At 50.3% G+C, this 20,711-nt stretch overlaps 1 protein-coding gene across 9 annotated transcripts in view; it reads right to left on the bottom strand.

Moving 5' to 3' along the window:
• The window catches only part of MARK2 (microtubule affinity regulating kinase 2), a 67,063-nt gene that overhangs the window by 13,128 nt on the left and 33,224 nt on the right, over window positions 1–20,711 (bottom strand). For 7 of the 9 annotated variants that reach the window (XM_084760491.1, XM_084760494.1, XM_084760486.1 and 4 more), the window contains exons 2-3: window positions 1,878–2,057; window positions 1,610–1,663 (exon numbers count right to left, since the gene is read on the bottom strand). In XM_084760491.1, the coding sequence (XP_084616617.1) occupies window positions 1,610–1,663; window positions 1,878–2,012 (189 nt within the window). In that variant the 5' untranslated portion in view covers window positions 2,013–2,057. Of the gene's footprint in view, window positions 1–1,609; window positions 1,664–1,877; window positions 2,058–6,584; window positions 6,739–8,533; window positions 8,667–20,711 lie in introns of those variants that run through there. The other 2 variants (XM_084760490.1, XM_084760488.1) reach the window with 2 other exon arrangements.

Raw genomic sequence — 20,711 nt, 5'->3', positions numbered from 1 at the left:
TTTGAGGCTATCCTCAACTACATGGTAAGTTCAAGGCCAGCCTGGGCACATAAGACCCTGTTTCAAAAAACAAAAACAAAAACAAAAACAAAAAAACAAAAAAAACAGAACAAAGCCCCTCTATTTGTCTGGCACTTGTACCTTCCATTCAATCAGAAAGAAGCGAGAAGAGAAGAAAAAAAAAAAAAAAAAAAAAGAGATGGCTTGGTTGTCAATGGAAATGAACAGAGTAAGCCACAATGCTCCAAGGCCTAAGGCCCACCCCATGCGAGCTTCACCTGTGCAGGGCTGGAGCCAGTGTAGCAGGGACAGGCCTCCTTCCTTTCCTCCATGAGCTCTGAGCAGGAGGCCCTGGTGATGGCCGCACTGCTTCTGTTTTGTAACAGAAGCCCCTCAGGGCTAACAACATTTGTGAACACTTTGATCCAGCTGCTAGCACGCCGGGCAAGTCGCTCTATCCACGCTAACTCTTAGAGCAACTCCTCCATGTAAGCATGCCTGGCTCCTTTCTCCCATCTCTGTGGCTAGTTCCATGGTTCTGTCCCTCTGCTTCAGCCACTGTATTACAGTCATGAAAATCCCCTTGGCAGACAGACACCAGGCCTTAGAAAAAGTGAGCTGGAGTTGGCTACAGTGGGAAGGCCAAGGGAAATCTGACTCACCCAGGTAAGAGCTGGTGTGTTTTGCCAGTCTAGAGCCCCTTCTCCTATGTCTTTAGCCCAGGAAAGCGCGGGAGACAGAGTACCTGCAGTTCTGTCAAGTCACTTGCAAGCTGCTCCCTTCCATACTCAAAAGTCGCCCTTTCTTTTCTTATGCACACCACACTTTTATAGTTTCTTTGGCACTGGGGTTATGTTCCTATTTGGGGGCTCTCCTACAATCTAATGAAGACCCCAGTTAACAAGGGAAGAAAAGTTCAACTTTATCTACCAAAACCTGCTTACTCACAAAATGAGTATCTAGCAGGAGAGCCTAGAGGGCAGGGCTAGCGAGAGTGCCTTTAGCCTGTGCCCCGTCACTGACTTGGAACCCAGGGCTTCCACAGCTCCTCTCTGGAGTGGAGCTGGCAGCGAGCCCGGGGCAGGCTCTGCTTCCCCACCCTGACCGCTAGGCCTTCTCCGCTGACCACTTCACGTCTTGGGGCAGCCACCTGTACTTCTAGTAGTGCTACAGACATGTGCTTCTGCAGAGCTGGACATGGGCCAGAAGACAGCACGACAGGAAGGAGGCCCAACAGGCAGGGCCAAGTGGCTGGGAGAGTTCAGAGGAGCCTGTGCCTGTGGCCAGGAGGCCTACTGGGTGGAATCGCATGGGAAACCCAGCCAGAGCCATAGGGAAGGAGCACAAGTGTTTTTGGTTTTTGTTTCATTTTTGAGACAGGCTTTTCTCTGTGCAGCCCTGGCTATCCTGGAACTTGCTTTGTAGACCAGGCTGGCCTCCAACTCAGAGACCTGGCTGCCTCTGCCTCCTGAGTGCTGGGATTAAAGGCGTGAGCCACTACCACAACCTGGCTCGAAGGGGCAGAAGCTTTGATGTAGTGGTCATGCAAGGTCAGCAGATCACTTATAAAAGGGGGGTTAGAAGGGGGTGGGAGGTACTGGGCACTTACTTTCTGAAGGCTGGAGGAGTTCAGCTGAGTCTTGTCAATGATCTTCACAGCTACCTGAACATGAGACAAAAAGCCTAAGATCACTTCCCTGACCAGACTCAAGTAGGACTTGATGCTCCTTCCTCCATTGGATTTCCTCCGCCTTCTCATGCTTGGCTCCTAGCACACCCCTGAGAGCCCCCGCCTACATATAACAAGAGGCCAGCTGTGGCAGCAGCCTCAGCACTGCCTGCTGGGAGTATGCCATGGCCCCAACCCCAGTGCTCACCTCTTTCCCCGTCAGGATGTGCCGGGCCAACTTCACCTTGGCAAAGTTACCCTTGCCAATGGTCTTAAGGAGCCGGTAGTTGCCAATGTGGGGCTGCTCATCAGCGGAGGTGGCTGAGTTGCGGCCCCGCAGCATGTTGGACTTACTGCTGGGCTTGGAATCAAGGTGTCCCAGGGTGGGCTGCAGGGTAGAAACAGACATGCCTTTACAGGCTGCCCCCTCCAGTTCTGTCTACCACTACTGTCACCTCTGAAAAAACTGCAAGAGGTTGGGGTGCAGGGGCAAACTACAAAGGACTGGCATAAAAAGACTCATACGGCACGAGGAAGAGGGTGGGGAAGGGCATCACAGCCAGTCTTCAGTGCAAAGGCATAAGATTCAGGGTTAAGATCCTGTACACAGCAGAGCTCAGGACCAGAGCTGTGCCTCATCAATACCACCAACCCCCATTAAGGCCCATTAGTAACCTAGTGGAACCTCTGCCCCCATCATAGGTCGCCCAGGAAAGCCCTGCTCACCCTCTGAGAATATTGTCTCTCAACTGCAGGAGCACATGGTCCAACCACTTCAGTGTCCCCCTTATTACCCAGCTCTTAGCTTCAACCTTTACTATTCATTGTTTACATTTGTTTACTGATGTGCCCAGTGAGATTAAAGTCCATGAAGACGGCCTATAATATTCACTGACACATCACGTCGCAACACCTAACAGTGCATCACTGTCCGACAAATGAATTCAACAACTGGGCCTCTGTAGTTCAGCAGCCTGCCCTGCTCCGCTCTCCTGTACTCAGTGATGCAAACGAGGAGGGAAGACGCAGCAGGCACGTAGACTCTCCACAGGTGTATGGGCTGAACACAAAGTGCACACTTTGAATGAAAGTAGGTATGAAGGATTCCCTGTGCATCAATGCTCACAGAAGCAGAACCCTGAGTGCTAGACGGGAAGCGACTCCAACGTCTGTCAGCTGATGAACGTGGCCCAATAACACAGTGGAAGAAGAGTTGACGTAATAAGAAAGCACTGATATCCGCTGCTCCAAAGAGATAGAGAAGCCGGCCACAAAGGGCCATCTTATTTGACTATCTTTGACTATCCAGAACACACGAACCTAGAGAGGCAGATGCAGATTCATGGTTGTCTAGAAGGTGGTGGGAAGTCTGAGGGTGACAAGTAAAGGGTGTGGGGTTTCTTTTGGGGAATGAAAATGTTTTGAAACCTAAGGCAAACCACTATGTGGGTGCTGGGACTGGAGATGCCAGGCCCAGTCTCTTCCCCTCAGCCCCTCCTGGCTCTAAGGGAAGTCTTCAAAAGCCACAGAGGTTCCTTGGCATGAAGCGTGTAGGCTTTACAGAGTTCCCTCTTCTCTAATGGGGCAACCGGGGCCTTTGGGAAGCAGCTCTGTGTTCATTTTCCTGAATTGCTAGTTCAGACCTCAGAAGCCCTTGCACTTGGACAACTGAAGGCCCCTTGACCCCTAAGGGAGTGTCATCTCCGTTATAATTCCTCACCAGTTCTCAAGTCTCACCCACTGTGGCCCATCTGTAGCTCTCCACAGCAGAGGCTGGACAAACAGATTTTTTTTCTCTCTCTCGTGCTTCTGCTTCATGTTTTCTCCAAGGAACCCTGTGCCTCACACTTGCAAAGAAGGCAGTTCAGCCAGGTGTGGTGGTGCACGCCTTTAATCCCAGCACTTGGGAGACAGAGGCAGGTGGATCTTTGTGAGTTCGAGGCCAGCCTGGTCTACAAAGCAAATCCAGGACAGCCAAGGCTACACAGAGAAACCTTGTCTCGAAAAACAAAACAAAACAAACAAAACAAAAAAAGCAAAGAAGGCAGTTCTATGCCCAGCTATGTCTGGTGGGTCAGTCTCCTGATGATACTCTGAAACCATTCATAGGTCTCAAAATCTAATGTTTTCTCTTCTTAGTCCCATCATCCCTGACCAACTGCCATTCCGTGCTCCTCCTGCCCGAAGGGCACCAATAACTGGGAAACCTTCCTTCTGCCTCACCTGCTAAGTGAGATCTCACACATACTGGGCAAGTGTTCTTTCTACCAATCTAACACCAGACCCCTTCCTTGATAATTTAAAAACAAAATCATGGCCAGGCGTGGTGGTGCACGCCTTTAATCCCAGCACTTGGGAGGCAGAGGCAGGCAGATCTCTGTGAGTTCAAACACAGCCTGGACTACAAAGTGAGTCAAGGACAGCCACGGCAACACAGAGAAACCCTGTCTCGAAAAGCCAAAACCAAAACCAATAAAATAAAAAAACCAAAAACACAAAACAAAAAAATTGTGTGTGTGTGTGTGTGTGTGTGTGTGTGTGTGTGTGTGTCTGTCTGTCTGTCTGTCTGTCTATGTGGGTGCACCACATATGTGATAAGCCCACTGAAGTCAGAAGAGGTCATTGAATCCTCTGGAACTTAGTTTTGGGCAGCTATAAAGCACTATGTAGGTGCTGGGACTGGAGATGGCAGGCCCAGTTTCTTCCCCTCAGAGCCCCTCCTGACTTTTGAAGGGAAGCCTTCGAAAGCCATGGAGAAAAAGCATGACTGTCCGGGTTGAAGTAAGGACCAAAGACAGCAGGAGTGCCGTAGGGCTGACGCCCAAAGACCTGAAATTCTTATTCTAAATAGATGTGGGGTGCTGGGCCCTTTGCAGCTCTGAAGCACAAGCTAGGACCTTACTCTGCGTGCCAGACAAGCCCCAGCATAAACAGCAGCACGGTCATCTTGGTGTGGCTCTCCTCTCACAAGCAGCCAGCCTGTGCTCTGCCCTGCTGGCCCCTTGGTGTTTCTGGGGCTGGTCTGTGTGAGACGGGCAGCATCTCCCCTGGGCTCTGCTGCGTGCAGCACAGAGGCCTGCTGTATGCCCGCTTCCTTATTGGTTAGGATTAGCAATGTAGATACTAGGCACAGACTGCCAGAGTTCAGATCCTAACTGCCCACTCAGCTCAGGTTAACTTTCTTGCTATCAACATCTTCCTGAAAAGGAGAGAGAACCTTCCAAGATGGCCTATGTTGGCATTCATGCTGGGGGTTGTTTGACGTACAGAAAAGGGTTGGAGTCCTAGTTCCTCACCTACTAACTTTAGTTTCCTTATCTGTAAAGTGGCAATAAAACATTGCCTAGTTTTCACTGGCAGATGAGAGAACATATTCAACTGTTCTGTCCAATGTTAACTGAAGTGTAAGGCAGTCTAGGTTATATAATGAGACCGGGATTTTTGTTTTTTCTTTTTGAAGCAACTCTTATGTCTCAAATACTACTGTTAGTCCTCCTGTCATTAACCCTGTGCATCCAAGCTGAGTTTCCTAAGCCAACTATGGTCTCACTGAGATGTTTAGGAGTGACAAGGTCCAAACCAAGGCCCCTGCTAGTCTCCAGAACAGGTGAAATGGAAGCTGAGCTGTTCGCTAACTATCACAGGCTTTGTAGCTTAAGAGGAAAAAAGAGGAGCCAGGCACCCAGGTAGGGTAGATGTGAAAAGCTGGTCCCCAGCACACTGCAAGAGGGCTCTTGTATAGGACCCAAGGAAGCCAGCCAGCTCTGGTGTCTGCTCCTTGGTTCCTGTTCCAGTCACCAAACCCCTCTTCAGATTTGAGCCACTCAACTCTTAGGACTCAAACCAGTACTTCTCCGACCCTCACTATTTCTTCATGATACTTTCTACAGCAGAGAAACAGGGACAAGGTGAGGAGAACCTGTTGGGAAGAGCATCTAAAGACATTGGAAACTAAAACTTTCTGTGGACAATGCTTCTTGAACCAAGGCCCCTGTGAGAACACTCCCACCCTCTCCTGTTGCTGTTCTGAGGTAGGACATTATGGAGAGAGAATTCCCCTCTTCAGGCCCATTCATCCTGGTTGGAACAGGTAGTGGGGTGAGACCTAGCTGTTCTTCTGGACCACAAAGCAAGATCTGGCTAAGCTCTGCTCCACTCCCCACACCCAGCCTCCCTGTTCACAGCAGGATGTACAACACCAGAGCTCTGACCCATACTACACTCTAGGCAGCCCTAATCTAGGAGAGTCAAGAGAGATCTGGGATCAGTGATGGGCACACGGCAGTCTTACACCCACTGGACTCTCTGAGACTTTCAGACTGGGAGCTCAGAACCTGGCCTTGGTATGTTGCTAGGCTTGCCTGAAAATAGCCTCCACCCCAGAGGCCCGGCGCTGACTCAGGCAGGGCAGGACCCCCTGCCCCAATACTGGAGGCTGCCACCAACTATTCTCCTCTTGAAAAGCCATGTTTTAGGGGCTCAGCACTCAGGGCTGGCCCTCAAGTGTACTATGGCTTCTGCATTCTGGGAAGGGTCAGACTTAGGCCAGGGGTGGGGGTGGGGGCCAGGCAGGCACTTCCTGGCCAAAAGCATAGTAAGCTCAAGTAAGGTGGATTAAAGAAAGGCATCCTTGGGCAGCTGCCCTAGGTCCCAGCCGGACACCCACTGTGATACCTTTCCTTCCACAGCCTGCTTTCTTGCCTCTGGCTGGTGAGGCAAAAGATCTTTTGGTATTTGCCCGTTTCCTTTCCTCCTTCATAGCCAATGCCTCTTCGACAGCTGGATGCCCTCCCTGAGAAGCTGACTACCTGTGCTAGCACCCAACTCCACTGAACAACTCTTGCAAGATTTTGTTTGAAGTAGAGAGGAGAAAAAAGGACAGGCTAGTCCAAGGGGCAAAACGGGGAAAACATACCCAGCCGGAGAAGGGGACAAGGACTACCAGCAACTTCCATTCAGCAGAACCTGTCAGGCAGCGAGGGCAAAGTACAGAGGCCGGGAAGAGCCAGGCCCAGGGCGGGGGCTGCGGGCTTAGCCAGCCACCCTTACTCAGCCGGCACAGGCGACACCTTCCACCACCTCCTCAGTGAAAAGCGAAGCAGCCTGGCCAAGCGGTTCCTGCCTGGGAACACAGACTGTGTCGCAACCGAAACCACCACTAGCAGAAAGAGAGACTAGGTTTGGCCAAGAGAGCTACAAGGACAAAGCCTATGGCTTGGTCAGGCTGAGTGGTCAGAAAGAGTGTACAGTCCACGATGGTACATCAGAAGTTAGGTGAGAGGAGAGGGGCAGGAAGAGATGGGCAGACAGGGAGGGAGACCAAGAGGCGGGTTTAGAACAACTTCCTTCTCCCTTCCCCCTCCCTCTGTCCCCGGAAGTGGATTGCCCCACCCTCCCCAAGGTGCTCTGCTGTAACAGCTGGAGAGAGTGAAGAGCAGACTTCAGCCTGGACTATCATAAAGCCCTTATCTCGGCTGCTGCACAGCAGGGGAGGCCTGGGTGGAGGCAGATCAACAAGGCTTCTAACATGGCGCAGACCAGGATGTGCTAACTCAGAGAGCAGTAAAGCTTTCCCAGCACCAAAGCAGGGTGAGTGCAGTGAGCCCACAGTGGCAACTGGGCCTTCTTCCTCAGATACAGCCTTAGCAAATGCTGCACTAAGACCTCAAACAGTTCAATGCAACCCCAGGAGGGCGGGGGAACATGTGAAAGCCGTTGAGGGTGGATAAGCTCTAAGTCAGAGCCCTTCATATGACAGAGAATTAAAGTCTTTCCCCTAACTTCTGCCCAACTAGATGTCCCCTTTCTTTCTAGCCCTGCTTCTGCAGATGTGTCCTTAGGGTCCCCTGTTCACCTCAAGTGCCAAAAAACAATGTCCCTATGATATAGACTTGGGGTGGCTTTGGGGCTATTGACAGACCACTCATGTCATGCTTGCAGCCTCTTTGCTGCTCTCTCCAGCTCTCTAGGCTAGGGTCGTTCCCATCAGCAGTTCTGTAAAGACCTCATGTTGGTTATCCATCAACCCTCTAGGAACATCCAAGGCTTCCTCTGTGTCCTCCCAGCACGTAAGCACAGACCTCTGGGAAGCCATGCCACTCAGGGAGAGCAGAAATGTCTGCCATATACCAAGCCTCTTCTTCCATCAAGAAACTGATATAAGTTATAAGACATACCCAGGATACCCCAGCCTCTCAGTGGAGAACTGGGGTAGAGTACAAGGGCATTTGCCCCTCTTACCACAGCAGCACCCACTGTTCGTGACAGGTCTCTTTCCTAGTCTTCCCCCACCCCGCCCCCCACCCCAGACAGGGTTTCTCTGTGTAGCCTTGGCTGTCCTGGACTCGCTTTGTAGATAGACCAGGCTGGCCTCGAACTCACAGCGATTCACCTGCATCTGCCTCTTAAGTCCAGGGGGAACAGCGTGTGCGGGAACGGCGTGCGCCACGACGCCTGGCTCCCCTTTCCTAATCTTGCTTCCTCCACCTTTCTTGAAGGAGATTTCCTCTCATTCCTGACTCCCACCCTTGGAAAAAGGTGAACCAACCCCCACATTCCTCCACAGGTAGCAGGAGGGGGAAAGAGGCTCAGGGACAGCTGGGGACCTGAAGAGGAAGGACAAAGCTTCACTGAGGTGAGAGGTGAGCACTGCTGGAGAGGCACCCCGTCTTCTCTCACGCTCCCCAGCTGGCCCTGGTCTCAGGAGAGAGGGTCGGCATGGATCCTCGACTAAAGCTTGCCTTTTCACCATAAGCCAGAGCGATACCGAACAGCTTCATTTTCCCAGTCCCTGGGCTTTGCAATGTGACAGAATTTGTGTGTGAAACTGGGGTTTTGTCAACCAAAGAAGTACCAAGCACTGACCTTATAAGAGAGCAGCTAGGGAGAAATGGAATAGGAGTCAGATGAAGTTATGGGGCTGTAACAAGTCCCCAGGCTTTTAGCTCTCCCTCGTGCCATTCAGGAGCCTGCCTGGCATCCTCTGATCCCAAGCAACTGTCATTCTCAACTGCCAATAGTCCATATACCAGGAGCATTCTGGGTAGAAGAGAACATAAAAACTGTACTCTGCACTTACCAGTAGGGAGGCCCTCCAAACTCCTTGAGATACATTAGCTTGGAGAATACCCACACTCCCCTAACATTCTGCTGTGACAAGACTTCAAAGGGCTGCCTGCTTTCTCTAGCCAGCGAAATGCCTCCTGGGCTCTGAACACCAGCAGATCAGGCAACTGAAGCTCTCAGTGTTGCTTACTATCCAACAGTTTCTGTGCTACAGCCCTCATCCCATAGCAGAGAGAACAGCAGGGCAGCCCAGCAGTGAGAGCTGCCTGCAGGCCACAAGGCCTCACAGCAGAGGCAGAGCCATAATGACCAATAGTGCTCAAGCTCTGATCTTCAGGGCCACTAGAGATACTGGACTTCTCTCAGAGCGCTGAGGATTCTACTGTGCACCCCAACCAGAACAGCCCCAAGTGTCTAGTCTTGCCTCATCCTTGAATTGGCTCATTTGTCTCGTGAGCTTAGCAAGCTGTTGTCAAACATCAACCTGTGTAGCTAGGGCCACTTTGCAAAGTCCACTGAGCTCAGGCACCTGTCTTCTTAAAGTGAACTGTGGAGAAGGTACCCAGTCTCTGCCTACTGTACATAAGGGAGACATGAGAACAGGCGGGACTCAGGAGCAAGTCACATTCCTGCTACCAAGTAGCTGATCACACCAGAGGAAGGTTATGTGACTCCTCTAAACTGGAACCTAAGGAAGGATGCCCAGTTCACAGGCTCAGAGGATATCCATGCTTACCACACAGTACCTGGTGTTCAGTTTTTTGTTACCTTTTTTCACTTGTTTCCCACTCGCCCATAATCTCTAAGACCTTGACTGCAAATACCAGTATGTAGCTGAGCTGATTCTCACTACCCCAAAGCTCCTTCTAGAACAAGGAAAAGTCAAATCCCTGCTACAGTGACAGTATCAGGCAGAAGACTCTCTCCTTACACGAAGCCTCTTTCCAAGAGGCACGAAGAGGACACCCATATAGCTGCCAACTGTATAGCGCAAACGAAGATAAAAGTGGTCCCACCAGGATCGCCCCTTCTTGCTAGTACCTTAACTTCTTCCTTCCAGAAACAGCCAACACACCACTACCACGTGGTGCCAAGGGCTGGGGGAAGCTCACATTGTCAGCCTTGCACTTCATTTGGCTCCTCCTGTACCAGTGGGTTACTGTAACCATGGAGACCAGTGAGTTCCTCCATATCACAGGAGAGTCAGGCTGCAAGCAGCCTAGGCTTTGAAGGATGGGGGTGGAGGTGGGGGTGGGGGTGAGGCAGGAGGCAGTGGCAACAAGAACTGCTTGACTAGCCTGACTCACTTTACAGGGAACCAAGGAAGTAGCTGGGTACTACCAGTGCAGCTGAGGTGCTGGGACTTCCTCTTAGGCTCACCTCCTTTTCTCTGAATACTAGTTTGTTTCTAGCATATTCTCTGGGCTCTGGGCTTCCACTGCCAATTCCACTGCTGTGTACCGGGAAGCTGTTGCTACTGCAGTCAGACCTGCAGTGGGATACTGATTCTACTACTGTGGCTGTCTCATGGGAAACGGGACAGAACGACACACATGTACACATACTACAGGGATGTGTTCCAACTAGCAGACAGTACCTTTCTTAAAGCACTCCTTCTCTGGACTTTAGAGCACATGATTTGTATGATTTGTTTCTTCTTGTGTCCCCGACATTGTAACTCCCTTCAAGCTCTGCAGAGTCAGATGGTGTCTTGCTCACTATCATACCCTGTGTCCAATAGTGCCTACACCTAATCAGTTATGCTAAAGTCCTTATAGAATAGAGAAGGTGTAATTTTTTTCTTTTTTCTCTTTCTTTCTTTTTCTTTTTTTTTTTTTTCTCCCGAGACAGGGTCTATCTGTGTAGCCTTGACTGTCCTGGACTCACTGTAGACCAGGCTGGTCTCGAACTCACAGTGATCCACCTGCCTCTGCCTCCTAAGTGCTGGGATTAAAAGCGTGCACCACCACCGCCCGGCCAGAGAAGGTGTAATTTCTTGATCCTTTAGAAGTTGTCCTCCCCTGATCCCTAGAGGAAGGAAGGTCAAATTTCTTACCAGAAAAGCCATTATTTGTGGCCCAGAATACTTAGTACAGTATGCAGTACAGTAATAAACAACTGTGAAAAGTGAAAAAAATGTGTTGGGGGCTGGAAAGATGGCTTGGCAGTTAAGAGTACCAGCCAGGTGGTGGTGGTTCATGCCTTTGATGCCACCACCCAGGAGGCAGAGACAAGTGCAGTGCATCTAAGAGTGAGTTCCAGGACAGCCAGGGTTACACAAAGAAACCCTGTCTTGAAGAAAGGGGGAAAACCAAACCAAACCAAACAAAACACCCAAAGAGCACTTGCTGCTCTTGCAGAGGACCCAGGCTTCGTTCTCAGCACCCACGTAAGACTGCCCACAACTGCCTACAACTATAGTTTTGGGGATCTCATGCCCTCTTCTGACTTTCTTGGGCACCTGCACACATATGGTGCACATACAGACATGCAGAGACACACACATATTTAAAAAAAAAAAAAGCCAGCCAGATGTGGTCACATATGTCTTCACTTAATCCTAGCACTTGGGCAACTCAAGACACATAGATCTTTGTGATTTCAAGGCTACCCTAGGCTACACATGGCATTCAAATCCGCCAACCAGGGCTACATAGTAAGAACCTGTCTCCAAAAGGAGGGGGAGGAAAGGGCTGGAGAGATGGCTCAGAGGTTAAGGGCACTGTCTGCTCTTTGAGAAGTTCTGAGTTCAATTCCCAGCAACCACATGGTGGCTCACAACCATCTATAATGAGATCTGGTACCCTCTTCTGGCCTGCAGGCATACACACAGCAAACACTGTATATAATACAATGTAATAAATAAATAAAAATAAAAAAAATAGGAAAGAAAAAAAGTGTTAAAGCCAGGCGTGGTGGCGCACGCCTGTAATCCCAGCACTCGGGAGGCAGAGGCAGGTGGATCACTGTGAGTTCGAGGCCAGCCTGGTCTACAAAGTAAGTCCAGGACAGCCAAGGCTAACACAGAGAGACCTTGTCTCGAAAAACCAAAATAAATAAATAAATTTAAAAAAAAAAAAAAGTGTTGGCAGGGGACAGGGACATAGCTCTGCTGTTAGAATGCTTGCCCAGAATATACAAAGCCCTGGGTTCCGCCCAGCACAGTACTGTAAGTAATCCCTGGCTCTTAGGAGGCAGAGGTGGAAGCATCAGAAGTTCATGATTATTGGCCACTGCATAGAAAGCTCAAGACCAGCCCGGCCTGGATGAGACCTGTCTCAAAGAAAGAAAATGTATTGGGGAGTTGAGTGTAGTAATACACCCTGTGGTTCCAGCATTCAGAGGCCAAGGCAAGAGAACTGCCACGAGTTCTAGGCTAGCTTAGGCTAAAGTGAATTCTATGATAGCCTGGTTTACCCAACAAGACCCTGTCCTAAGAACAACAAAGCAGCAACAACAAAGTGAGGGTGGTGGTGTGGCTTGGAGGGTCCAAGCGCTTGCTACCCAGGCAGGCCCTGACTATCTGAGCACAATGCTCCAGAACCCATGTAGACACAGGCATGGTGGTACGCATCTGCATTCCCAACATACCTACAGAGAGATGTGAGGCAGAGACAGGAAAACTGCCAGGGAAGCTTATGGGCTAGCCTGGTGTCTTCCACACAGAAGACACCACACAGCACTTGTTTAGCATGCACAAAGCCCCTAGCTCAGCATCAGCACGGTATAAACTGGGTGTGACAGCAGACACCCACAGCCCTCAGAAAGTAGAAGCAGAAGGATTCTGAGTTCCAGGTCATTTCCTGGCTACAGATCAAGTTCAAGATCAACCTCAAATTCCTGACTCAGAGGCTGGAGAGATGGCTCAGAGGTTAAGCACAATGGCTATTTTTCCAAAGGTCCAGAGTTCAATTCCCAGCAACCACATGGTGGCTCACAACCATCTATAATGAGATCTGATGCCCTCTTCTAGTATTCAGGAACACATGCAGGCAGGATACTGAATAAATTATCAATAAATAAATCTTAAAAAAAAATTATTGATTCAAAAAAGGGGAGGAGTTGAGTGTGTCTTCAGATCAATGTTCTCAGCTTACAACAACCAAGTGGGCTTTTACCCACCAGTGGATGGAAGGCAGTCAGTAACCTACAGAAACTGGAGAGCAGACAGCCAGGGATCAGCAAGGTGACACATGCCATCTGCTCCTTGGCTCCCTGTTTCCTCAAAGGGGGAATCCTTGCCTCTCAAGGCAATTAAAGCCTCCCACTTTAGACAGCTCCTCTCTGCCTCTCCATACTCAATCCCTCCTGTTTTATTGGGGAAAACAGTATGTGTTGCAGAGAGAATACAATGCAATTTGAACCATTTCAAAAGCCACTGACTGATCAGGAAGTGACAACTACTTGTACAAAAATTGCAGGGGACATTAGTATCTGCTACACTGAGAGTGCTGCTGTAGTATTTCCTGTGTGAACCAGTGCTCTGGTTGGTTACAAGGCCCTGTCAACCCTAGGGTGCTCCCAAAATGGGCTGTCCCACTACACAGAGCAGCATTCCCACTCTGCCCCTCCCCAAAATGCCTCCTGCTACAGTGAGGCATGCGGGAACTAAATAAACACGGCGGCAGCGGGGAGCTCAGTGACTCACCACCTAGCACACCATCTCCTCCCAGAATCTCCTTGACTTCTCCTGGGGCTTTGCCAAAATGAAGCAACAAAGAAGCGTGAGATGTTTTAAAAAAAAAAAAAAACCTCAGTATTTATGCAACAGTCTTTCTACCTGATGCAGACTTAACCCTTTGTCCTGCCCTGTCTGATGAGGCAGGCTGTGGTGGTTTCATGCCTAGGAGTACAGCCAGCCCCAGGCTGGGACGCAGGCCTCCAGGTCTTACCCAGTTCCAGCAGCTGCTGGAATGAGCTAAGCAAGAATTGTGTCTCTTTCCCATTTCCCTGTTTCCTGCAAGTATAACCCCGACTGCCTCCTACTCCTGCAAGTTCAAAGAGAGAGCTGAAGGAGGAAGGAGGAGGGAAAATACCAGGGCTGTTCACCACCCCAGAAGTCACTGTGGCCAGAGGTCAGCCTGAGAAGGAGAAAGGCTTCAGAAACCACCCAAGGCTGTCACTGATCTGAGCCTCATAACCGCCTCCATCAGACCAGACTTTGCATAGTGCGGCTACTCCTTTGAAGAGATGGATGCACTCAACTGACTGCTCTTTCCAGAAGACAGGCTCCCTTGCCATAATGGGCAGAGGTGCAGCATGCCCATGCTCTCCTGCAGATAGCCCATCAGAATGGGAGAGGGCCTGAGCCACGGAAGGGGGTCCACTTGACCACTAGAGTAAATCCACTGCACTAGAGATCCTGGGCACACCTGTGACGAAAGGCCATAACAGTCCAGTGCCGCCTCCAGCAAGCACCCTATGAGGAAGAGGGGAACATCTTTTCATCTTCTGTGGTTTGGCCACCTGGGACAACTTTGTATGCTAGCTGCTGGGACTACTGACTAAACAGAATGCTCAGGCAAACACAATCAACTGCAGTGTGTGCCTCCAGAAATCCCCCACTTGCCACAAGGCAAGAGGAGCTGAGGTGGGGTTTTGGGGGAGCTCGGCGGTGTTGTGCTGGCTCTACTGTGAGCCTGACCCTGGGTCCCTGTCCAGCACTGCTAAAAAGTTTCCTTCTGAGAAACCTTACAATTGGAAGCTATGTTCTCACCCCCACTACATTGGTCCAGTTTGGGAATATAGCTCTGTTCTCTAGGCACCACAGACACGAAACACCCTAATCTCCCAAATCTTGGTGATAGTGTGACACAGAGGGCTTGAACAAGGATCCTTCACAAACTCTTGGCACGTCTGGAGTTTGCAGGGGAATAGGAGAGAGGCTCTGAGGAGACAGGAACCCAGATGGAAACTAGCATTTTGAAGGTCTGCTGCCTTACAGGAGAGAAGAGCTATTGTAAGACGGGAGAAATTTCCAGCTAGAGGGAAGGAAGTGAGCTGCTGACAGTGTCCTGACACATCTGGGGCCAATATTTTTTGGAGCTGCCTTCTCTATAGCACAAAATAGGGGCTATGCCTATCTGCATCCTGGGCCGAAGGCAGACATTGCTGTATCCAGTTACTAAGCAGCCATGGCTGGAACAGACATCTTGGATAGGCTGGTTGCCAGGAGTAAGGTGAAGACTGGAAAGTCCAAGCTTCCCAGTGAGAGCCACGCCCTCAGCTTGCCACTCTAGGCCAGGGGACAGAGCTGGCAGAGCAGTGGGCAAATGCTCAGTTAGTGAAAGCAATGGCCATTTTGCTTCTGGAGAGGCCCTAGCTACACACACTTTCAGCCCCAGGAGCGACGTGTGCCAAGCAGACCAGAGTCCTCTCCACTCCATGTGTCGTCACAGTCCTACGCCAGCCTCTTTTCAAAGCTCCAGGAAGAGACGATGACTATCCCAGATTCCAAGAGCAGTGAGTGATGCGGAGGAGAGCCAGTTCAGGCCTGGTGACAACAATCCAGCTCTGGGTGTCCTGGCCTCGGACAGGAACTCCAGGACCACTTAGTGTGCTTTATTTTCCTGTGTGTGCTGGGGAGAAGGGGCCACGGTGGGGTCTTGTCAGATGGACTGTTACACAGACTGATGAAGGATTGCTGGGTTACTTTGAAGGAGACAGGAAGCCAAGGGGGAACTACCCACCTCTGAATTATTTGAGAGGGCAGGGAAGAAAAGAGTACCAAGAAAGGAATGTGAATGCCCCCGACATATCCTAAAAGGAAATTCTAGTTGGCAATAAGCATGGAACAACCTACCTGGAATTGCAATCATGCTGAGCAGAGGATACTACTGTGCTCACCCTATTGCTCTACCCAGTCCATGCTATCCACCAAAGACAAAGAGCCTGGCAGGAATAAAGAAGTTTCTGAACAGAAGTCTTGAAAACGGTAAAATCAGAAATTACCAATGACCAAACTCTACCCTAAGCTCTCTGACTAACCCGGCCTGTACTAACTAAGAAACACCCTCTGTCATGACCATAACTCCATGCTTTCTAACTTACTCTGAAGCTTGCCAGAGACCCAGCCCAACCTTCTTTACCCAGGAACTACAACAGCTGCGGAGCACCTCCAGGAAGAGATGGTTCTTCTCAAGTCCAGGAAAGCTATGCAGTCAAAGGCCAAGCTCACAATTCAGACAAGGACTTGGGTTTCTTATAGAGCCAGAGATGGCTCCAGCAGCTCAACTGTTCTATCCTTTCCATAAAAGGCCATGCCAGGCTCCCCTGATAAAAAGCTCTTTAAACAAAAATATCCCACCCTACAAAAACCCAGAGTAGTACACCACAGATCCACAAGCACAAAGGGTTGCCATCTTGCCAGGACTTTCTATACACATGGGTCTGGAAGCTTTGCAAATTACCAATCATAGCTGGAAATATGACTAGTGTTTCAGACACACGTGCGCTTGCACACAATCATGTACTATGCACACACACTGCTGCACACTTACTAGAGCTTGGGCTGCCTTTCCGCCTTGCGGAGGACAACTCGTGTGCGAGGGTGAATGCTCAGCTTAGCTCCACTTCTGGTTCCTGGCTGTCCCTTCCAAGAGGCATTCTGTGGCAGCCAGGCTCCCATCATTACCCGTCCACCACTTACAGGATAGCTATTTGGGCAGGTAAGGTTTGGAGGCTATCCTGTGAACTAGCTGGCGACTGGCTCAGACCGTTTCCTAAAACAGTTGAATGTGTGGCCCTTATAGCCAAGATCTGAGAACAGGAGAAATAAAAGAAATGCTAAAAGTAGGAATCCTGGGATAATAAAAGCAGAAGGGAAGGAAACATCTCACAGCTGAAACCCTGTTCTGTGGACACTGACATTTCCCACCTGGGCCTCAGTAAGGAATCATACAGGTTCCCAAGTGCATCCCTTGGCTGAACCAGCCTTCCTCCTGGAATCTGCTCCCTTACCTAGTCAGCTCCACCAGGTCAAATGACTGTAGCCTCTAACGCTGATGCTGGTTACCCCATGAAGAGATAACCAAGGTCATGTGAGCTGGGCCGACACGTTCTACTGCACTTGTATAAGCAAGAGGATTAAAACAACCTGGCAGGGGAGAGCAGGGGAGGGGGGCAGAGGGGCAAACCTGGGACACAGGGCAAGTACTGGGAACACAGTACAGAGGCTTCTTGCCAAGACATTTTTGCTCAAATGCAAAGAAGACATCTCTTACCAAATGCCAAACCAGCTGCCTACGCCAAATACCCTTAAGTGAGCATGCCTCATTTTCCCCAGCTGTGCATGAACTGTTAGGTGGGTTTATTTGGGGTGAGGTGGAAAGCTATGCAGATGAGCGACATAAAGCTCCTTAAGAGTTTCAAGTTGGTCAAGCCTGGTAGCGCACACCTGTAGTCTCAAGTTCCAGCACTTGGGAGACAGAGGCAAGTGGATCTCTGTGAGTTTCAGGCCAGCCTGGTCTACATTATAAACTCCACGTTAGGAGTCCTAGTTTGAATAAATACCCAGGCAAAGCCTTCGTGACTCTCCAAGAAGCATGTGTGCATCCAGAGGGATGACTGTTATCACTTTACTTTCACACTTCCCTTTGAGTGCTGGGGCTCAAACGCAGCCAAGGGTTTTACACTGGGCTACCCAGGCAGTCCAAAGAGGAGATATGCCAAGTGTGTACTTAAAGTGAGTTCTGTTTTCAGAGATCCAAACTCCTAGCTAGAAGCAAAGCACCACAGCAGACCTTCCAGTGATCACATCTTGCCCTAACCAATGTCAGACTAAGAGAAAGAAACGGCCTTGAGGCCCAGCTCCATGACACACAGGATTGAGACAGCAGAGTCAGGATCATCCATTGTAGCCTGGAGGTCAACCTGCCGATGCTGGTCGCCAGCCAGACACAGGAAGGGAAGGCACTGGGCACTTGGCCCTTGCTCCGGGCAATCAGGCTGAAGAAGCTGGCCTCTGGCTCTGTCACCACACTCCTCCCCAGCTCCAGTTCCCATTGACCCTAAGTAACCAATCCTCCCACTCAGCAAGCTGGGGCTCTGCTCTAAGGTCCTCACGGCTGCCAGCAGGAAGTTGTTGCCAGTGGTGCTTCCTGACTGACCACAGAGGTCAGCAAAAGACTAAGGCGCCGCTGCCTCTGGCCAGCCAAACAGAGAACAGATACAGCCCCTGGCAGCCCTTCACCTCTACCACATCCCTTTCCAGGACAGGAGCAGCACTTTCCTGACCTCCCACCCACAGTCCTGTGAGGTAGGGACTGTGCCTCCTCTACCTGCTGCTGCTAAAGAAACTCAACGTAGTATTGGCAGGATGGCTGAAAGGATAAAGGTACTTGCTGACAGGCATGATGACCAAAATTTGATCCTTGAGACCTACGTGGTGGAAGGAGAGTACCTACTCCAGCAAGCTGTCCTCTGCCCTCCATACACACTTCATGGCACACCCATATCCCCTCACAAACATAAAGTGTAATAACAAATTTTATAAAGTTACTATTTTTAAAAAGAAAAAAACATTTGAATGTAACTAAGTTAGGAATGAAAATATCCAGTTTAGCCAGGCACAGTGGTGCACACCTTTAATCTCACTATTTAGGAGGCACAGGCAAGCAGATCTCTGTGGGTTCAAGGCCAGCCTGGTGTACATAGTAAAGCCATGTCTTGAAAACACAAACAGAAACATAGGCAGCTTTTAAAAGCCTGGTTAGGGATCTGTACCGCCAGGAGTTCCAAGGACAAACAAAGCGGCTTTAGCCTTCTCAGGCAGCAGGAGTTTGGGGGAGAAAGTCCCAACTGTTAAAGAACAGTAGCCTCAGGCACACCTGCGGGATACCAGTGAAGTCACCACTGCCTCTTAAAGAGCCCCAGTCTCACTCACAGGACAATCAGCCTCCTGGCTCAAGAAGGCAGAGTTCCCATGCTCACTGTCCATTAATCTCTTCCAGATCACTGCAGTCATGCAGTGCAGTGAAGCGGGGAGCTGAGTCCCACTCAGAGCTGGTCACTCCTGTTTGCCTGGCAGCATGGGAGTGGGGAGGAGGAGGGGGGGAGGAGGAGGAGAGATTATGTCTCTATTTTCAAGCCCCACCCAAGAGTCCAGAAAAGGAAGTGGCTGTGTTCCCACTGCACAATCTCCAGCCTCTAGCCATTACAGAGCCAATCAGCTGCCTAAAAACTCTGGGCAACAAGCACATCAGACAGGCTGGAAAAGGGAGGGAACCAACCTGGGTAGAAGTGGGCTGGGCTCCTGCCAAGGACTTTGAATGGTTCTCCTACCCAAAGTAGAACACTGCAGGTATATGCTCCCCAGGAAAAGGCAGAGAGGGAAACAGTAAAAGGCAGACTTCACAGTACACAGCACATCCCTGGAGGGAGACAGGTAAGCAGTAAGTGCTGCCTCATGAAGCCTCCAAGGCAGGTGCAGGTGCATTTTAACCTTAGGTCAGTCTCTCATGCTTTGCCTCTGCAGTATGGCGCATGGTCACCTTGATCATCAAAACAGCCTGTCTTGGTTATCTCACCTAAGGCTTGAGTACTTGTGACCCTGACTGAGTGATAAGTGAGAAGGGGACTCCTGTTAGCTGGGCTGGGAACCCTGTCTGTAGCCAAGTGTAGAGCAGAAGCTACACACAAGACTTCTGCAGAGAGAGGAGGGTACCTCCCTCCCCAGCACAGATCCCAAGACTGCCACAGAGAGGTGCTGTTTGGTAACAAGCAGGAATCTCGGGGGGGGGGGGGGGGAGACACGACCGGGGCCAGAGAGTCATTAGATCCTTCCTCTTTCTCACCAACTACTACATCACACAGACCCCCCCCCCCAGAACCTCTAGTGGCAGCCAAGGCCCACGAGTCACTCCTTATGGAAAAGGGAAAGCAATCCTGCTCTCTGGCCTAACTGTTCCAGTGTCTTCAGCTAATCCTGCTGTAAAGCAAAGTCTCCTGCGGGGCCTACTGTCCATACACACAAAGCTGTCCTGCCACCAGCTTGTGGTGGTAGAGGGAGCACCAAGTGAGCATTCTGCCAACAGGGTACCCTGCACCAGGGATAGGAAGTCACACCCCAAACACACCTAATCATATAATTCTGTCTCAGGCTGGTGAGATGGCTTAGCAGATATAGGTATGAAGCCAAGTCTGATGACCTGTGATGGGTCCCCAGGACCTCAATGGTAAGAGAACCAACTCCTCCAAGTTCTCCTCTGACCTAGATTGCATTCACATGCACAAAATAAAGACAAACATATAAAAGTAAAATTCTGTCTGTCTTCCCCCTCCCTACACATAATCCCGGACTGATACATCTTTGTGGGTATATGTCTTCCTATGTTTTTGTCTATATCCACATACAGGTAAAGTTGCTTCCAATAAGACTCCTAAGGTTCCCACCTGTTTCCACCACTGCATCAAGGGCTGACTGGCTTCCTTTACCTGGCAGCAGCTGGGCTCCAGCCACCTATCTCCAGGTTGGCAGTGTTTATAGCCCTCCAGGTTGTTGTGTAGCTTCCCACAGCTTAGGTCACGTTGTCTCCACAGAGCTCCCACCCTTCCATCTGGTGAGCTAAGGCCAGACATCACTCCATCAGGAAGCTTTCCACGCTTCCATCTAGCTTACCTCACCGCGTCTGCACTGTGTCCCCTAAGCATTCTCAGCCAAACTGCTCACTACTATACCACATGAAAGCAGCCCCAGGGAGGTTTCCAGGACTCAGTCACTTCTGTGTTCTTGGTGCTCTGGGCACAGCAGTGGCCACTAGCATGCCCTCCAGAATGCTTTCCTAAGTCAAACTGGAGTGTCATTGGGTCAGATCTTCCTGAATCCTTGTTACCCAACAGCCTTTAACCCATGTGACCCGTTTGACCTGAGCCAGGGCTGGAATGCTGCTGCGACTGTTTTAAATCCATTCCCTCAGGCTTTCTGGCACCTGAATGGACACGGACCCTGGCGAGAACCCAGTGTCTTTGGTATGAAGAG

This window comes from Acomys minous, assembly GCF_964271855.1.
Source record: "Acomys minous genome assembly, chromosome: 2".
In the NCBI taxonomy this organism is placed as follows: domain Eukaryota; kingdom Metazoa; phylum Chordata; class Mammalia; order Rodentia; family Muridae; genus Acomys; species Acomys minous.
Note: the sequence above shows the minus strand (reverse complement) of the source record. Positions and strands in the feature narration are given on the sequence as shown.